Below are 5,215 nucleotides of genomic sequence, written 5' to 3'. Positions count from 1 at the left end.
CCTGCTCGAGTGTGAGCCCCGAGTGTGCAACAGGTGCACAACATGTGAGTGTGAGCCCGGAGAGTGCGATGGGTGCACCGTGCTCGAGTGTGAGCCCCGAGTGTGCGCCTTTAGTGTGCGACAGGTGCACCATGCTCGAGTGTGAGCCCCAAATGTGCAAGGGGTGCACAGCATGTAAGTGTGAGCCCTGAGTGTGCAATGGGCGCACCGTGCTCGAGTGTGAGCCCTGAGTGTGCGATGAGTGCACCATGCTCAAGTGTGAGCCCCAAATGTGCAACAGGTGCACAGCATGTAAGTGTGAGCCCTGAGTGTGCAATGGGCACACCGTGTTCTAGTGTGAGCCCTGGATGTGTGAGGGGTGCACAGCATGTAAGTGTGAGCCCTGAGAGTGCAATGGGTGCACCGTGCTCAAGTGTGAGCCCCAAGTGTGCAAGGGGTGCACAGCCTGTAAGTGTGAGCCCTGTGTGTGCAATGGGTGCACCGTGCTCGAGTGTGAGCCCTGAGTGTGCAACAGGTGCACAGCATGTAAGTGTGAGCGCCGAGTGTGCAATGGACGCACCGTGCTTGAGTGTGAGCCCTGAGTGTGCAATGACTACGCCATGCTCGAGTGTGAGCCCCAAATGTGCAAGGGGTGCACAGCATGTAAGTGTGAGCCCTGAGAGTGCAATGGGTGCACAGTGCTCGAGTGTGAGCCCCAAATGTGCAACAGGTGCACAGCATGTAAATGTGAACCCTGAGTGTGCAATGGGCACACTGTGCTCGTGTGAGCCCCGAGTGTGCGACAGGAGCCCAACATGTAAGTGTGAGCCCTGAGCACTGTTGGGTTGGGTGCACGGTGCATGAGTGTGAGCTCTGAGTGTGCAATGGGTACACGGCCTCACCAACGCACAAGTGTGAGCACTGAGTGTGCAATGCATACACCACACATGAGTGTGAGCTCTGAGCGTGTAACAGGTACACAGCCTCACCAATGCACAAGTGTGAGCCCTGAATGTGTGACGGGTGCACTGTGCAGGAGTGTGAGCTCTGAGTGTGTGACAGGTACACGGCCTCACCGACACACAAGCATGAGCTCTGAGTGTGCAATGGGTGCACCATGCACGAGTGTGAGCCCTGAATGTGCAATGTGTGCACAGCCCAGCCGGCACAAGAGTGCGAGCTCTGAGTGCACGACGGGTTCAGAATGTGAGCTCTCAGTGCACGACGGGTTGAGAGTTGCCCAAGTGTGAGCCCTGAGCGTGTGTGCTGCCCTGCCGGCACATGAGTGTGAGCCATGAGCGTGCGAGAGAGGTCAGGCACATGCGTGTGCAGCTGCACAAGTGTGTGAGAGTGCAAGCACAGAGGGCTTGTGACTGCAGGTGTGTGGGAGAACAAGTGTGTGCACAAACGCACAGTGTGAGTGCACGAGTGCGTGTGCAAGCGCACGGCATCATTGTGCCAGCGCGTGCAAGGATGCGAGGGCGCGTTCAGGAGGCTGCGAGTGCGCGCGGGGGGCCGTGTGAGTGTGGGTGTGTCAGCATGGGGGGTGTGCAACACCAGCCCCGTGATGGGCGAGTGTGAACCGCAGTGGGCCAGCACACGTCGGCGTGGTTGCACGACAGCCGTTTATTGCCACGGGCGAACATAAGGCAGGCGGCAGCCACGTAAAGCTCGGGGCGGGGGGTTGGCACGACACTCGTGCACCCCCAAACCCCCGCGGCGAAGGCACTCGTGTACTTGTGCACCACGCAAACCCAGTGCGCCCCTTGCACCCGTGTGTGCATGCAGAAAAGCACCCCGCCTAGCCACGTGTGCACGCCGCACCGCTGCGCCTCGCACACAGATATACCCACAGATCAAACACAGATCAAACGTGCCCGTGATTCACACTCACACCCATGCACGGATATACTTGTGCATCAAGTGTAACTGCACACCGAAGCACGGATTCGGCCGTGCACTCGCACACTCTGGAACCCGTGCGCCCTGCACCGTGCACAGGGGCACCAGTGTGTCAATGCACCCATGAATCAAACGTGCCCTTGCACCGACACCCCCGTGCACCACGCACAGAGGCACCTGAGCCCTGGTGCAGCCGTGAAGGAGATGCCTCTGTGCGCCCACACACTTGTGGAGCACACACAATTACACACCTGTGCACCCGTGCAACTGTGAAGCAAATACACCCATGTACCCCTGCATCAAATGCACATACACACCAGTGCATCCATGCACCAACGCACCATCCCAGTGCATCAGTGCACCAACACATCCGTGCACCAATGCATCAAATGCACCAGTGCACCCCCGTGCAATGATGTGTCCATGCACAGGTGCACTGGTGTGTAAGTGCATTTGGTGCATCTGCGCACCAGCACATCTACACACAGCCACACCAAATGCACCGGTGCATCCATGCAAAGGTGCACAAATGCACTTACACAGTGCATTAAATGCACCAATACACCCTAGTGCATTGTGTGCTGATGCACCAGTGCATCAATGCACCAATGCACCAACTGCACATACACCCCAGTGCATCTGTGCACCAATGCACCCATGCACCGATGCGCCAGTGCATCCACGCACAAATGCACTTACACAGTGCAACAAGTGCATGCGTGTAACAATGCACCAGTGCATCCACGCACAGAGACACTGGTACATCCATGCACCAATGCAGCCATGCACCCCTGCATCAACTGCACGTGCACACTCGTGCATCCATGCACAGATGCACCAAATGCACAGTACCTTCTTGCACTGATGCACCAATGAATTGGTGCATAGCTGCACTTACACACCTGTGCTTGCACGCACAGATACACCAAATGCACTGGTGCATCCATGCACAGGTGCACAAATGCGCTTACACAGTGCAACAAATGCATACGTGCAGCAATGCACTTGTGTGTCAATGCAGAGAGGCACACTTACAAACCAGTGCATCCATGTGCCCATGCACCAATGCATCAACTGCACGTACACACTCATGCATCCACACACAGGTGCTCAAATGTGCTTACACAGTGCAACAAATGCACACATGTACCGATGCACTTGTTCATGCGTGCAGAGGTACCCTTACACACCAGTGCATCCATGCAGTGAGGCACCCTTACACACCAGTGCATCCACGTACCCATGCACAGATGTGCACCGATGCATGAAGTGCACTTACACACTCGTACACCCATGCACAGATGCACCAACTGCACTGGTGCAGCCATGCACCGATGCATCAAGTGCACTTACACACTTGTGCATCCACGCACAGGTGCTCAAACGCCCTTACATAGTGCAACAAATGCACATGTGTACTGATGCACTTGTGCACACGTGCAGAGGTACCCTTACACACCAGTGCATCCATGCAGAGAGGCATCCTTACACACCAGTGTATCCACGTACCCATGCACTGATGCATGAAGTGCACTTAACGCACTCGTGCACCCCCATGCACAGATGCACCAAGGGCACTGGTACATCCATGTGGCAAAGCACCGATGTGTCAACCACACTTACACACTCGTGCATCCACACACAGATGCACGAAGTCATTGGTACATCCATGTGCCAATGCACCGATGCGTCAACCACACTTACACACTTGTGCATCCATGCACAGATGGACCAAGTGCACTGGTACATCCATACCGATGCACCCATGCACAGCCCCATCAAACGCCGGTGCCCGGGTGCCACCCTGCCCCACTGCAGCCGAGCCCCCTGCCCCGTGCCCTGCCCGCAGCCCCTCACCTCCACGCAGAACCGGCCCTGCTGGGTCCTGCAGAGCCCATAGGGGACGACGCCGCAGGGCGCCCGCACCCACAGGCACCAGCGCGGGGCTGGCCCGGGCTCGGGGCGCAGCAGGAAGGCACCGGGGACGTCCCGCCGCAGCAGCGCGATCCCCCCATCCCTGGGGAGGAGGAGGAGGAGGAAGAGGAAGAGGAAGAGGAAGGTGGGCGCAGGGGGATGGAGGAACCGGAGGGGAGGGGGTGATGGCAGGAGTTGGGGGGGGGGCTCCCGCCTTCTCACCTGGCGATGCCGGCGAAGGCCCACACGCTCTCGGCGAGGACGCTCTCGTTTTCGGGGAGGAAGGCCAAGCTCCTCGCCCCTTTGCTCTCCCATCCCGCCGCCCCTGCGGGAGCCCGTTAATCCCCTCTTCACCCCCAACACACACACACACTCTCTGTGCCTCAGTTTCCCCTCCGGGCGACTCACCAGCATCACGGGGGGGCTGGTGGAGCTGGCTCTCTCCCCCGCAGTCCCGGTACGCCCCCGAGCGCAGGACTTTGCTGCGAATGGCCTTTTTCCGCACCAAAACCGGGGAGCAGTAGGGGTTCCCCGGGCGCCAGGAGCCGGCTCTGCCCTCCGCCTCCAGCCGCCGGTCCTGGGGGGGTAGAGAGGGGGAGTGAGGGGGGCATCAGTGGGGGAAAATGTGCTAAATGTGCTAAATACCATGGGGGAAAAAAAATAAATGGCGTGCAAAAAAATGCTAAAGCAAGAACGTCCTGAAAAATACCAAAGCCGTGCAAAAAAATGCACCAAAAATAAGTTATACCAAAAAATGCCGTAAATGGGAAAAAAATTGCCGTGCAAAAAACGCCGTGCAAAATAACATCCTGCAAAAGCATCCAAAAGAGTACCATCGTGCAAAATAACATCCTGCAAAAGCATCCCCACGCCGAAAGAGTACAGTGTGAAACACCAAAATGGCGTGCAAGAAAAGCTATGTATTAGAAAAAGACCACCGTGCAAAAAAACCCTGCAGTGCAGAAGACCGTGCAATAAATGCCGTGGTGAAAAAAGCCGTGCAAGACACCAGAGAAAAAGTGCTGTGTAAAAAAATGTTACACAAAAAAGTGCCGTGCAAAAAAGTTCCATGCAAAAAGGCCATGTGAAAAAAGCCCTGCACACCCATGTGCAAAATTGCTGTGCAAAAAAAAAAGCCATGTGGATGCACTCTGTGCAAAAACGCGGTGCAAGAAAAGGCCGTGCAAGAAAAGGCCGTGCAAGAAAAGGCTTGGCAAAGTGACGTGCTAAACACAGGTCTGCAAAGAAATGTGCAAAAACGCCGTGCAAGGAAAGGCCATGCAGGACACCGTGCAAAAACATGCCGTGCAATAACACACTGTGCAAGAAAAGGCCGTGCAAGAAGTGCCAGGCAATACACTGTGCAAAAAAAATGCCTTGTGAGAAAAGGTTGTGCAAGACACTGTGCAAAACACATGCC

The 5,215-nt window shown here is 56.2% G+C and overlaps 1 protein-coding gene across 1 annotated transcript; it reads right to left on the bottom strand.

Annotated features, from left to right (window-relative positions):
• Positions 1–1,466: 1,466 nt before the first annotated feature.
• Positions 1,467–4,381, bottom strand: LOC106893689 (SH2 domain-containing protein 5-like; the record flags this gene model as incomplete). Its single annotated transcript, XM_014951863.1, has 4 exons — positions 1,467–1,811; positions 3,739–3,898; positions 4,018–4,120; positions 4,204–4,381. Coding segments are annotated over 4 exons (786 nt in total), but the record flags the coding sequence as incomplete, so codon positions are not given.
• Between the last annotated feature and the right edge of the window lie 834 nt (positions 4,382–5,215).

The sequence above is a fragment of the Calidris pugnax genome, unplaced genomic scaffold (genome assembly GCF_001431845.1).
Source record: "Calidris pugnax isolate Ruff unplaced genomic scaffold, ASM143184v1 scaffold205, whole genome shotgun sequence".
Lineage (NCBI taxonomy): Eukaryota > Metazoa > Chordata > Aves > Charadriiformes > Scolopacidae > Calidris > Calidris pugnax.
The sequence above is the reverse complement of the archived record's forward strand: the minus strand, read 5'-3'. Positions and strand labels throughout refer to the sequence as shown.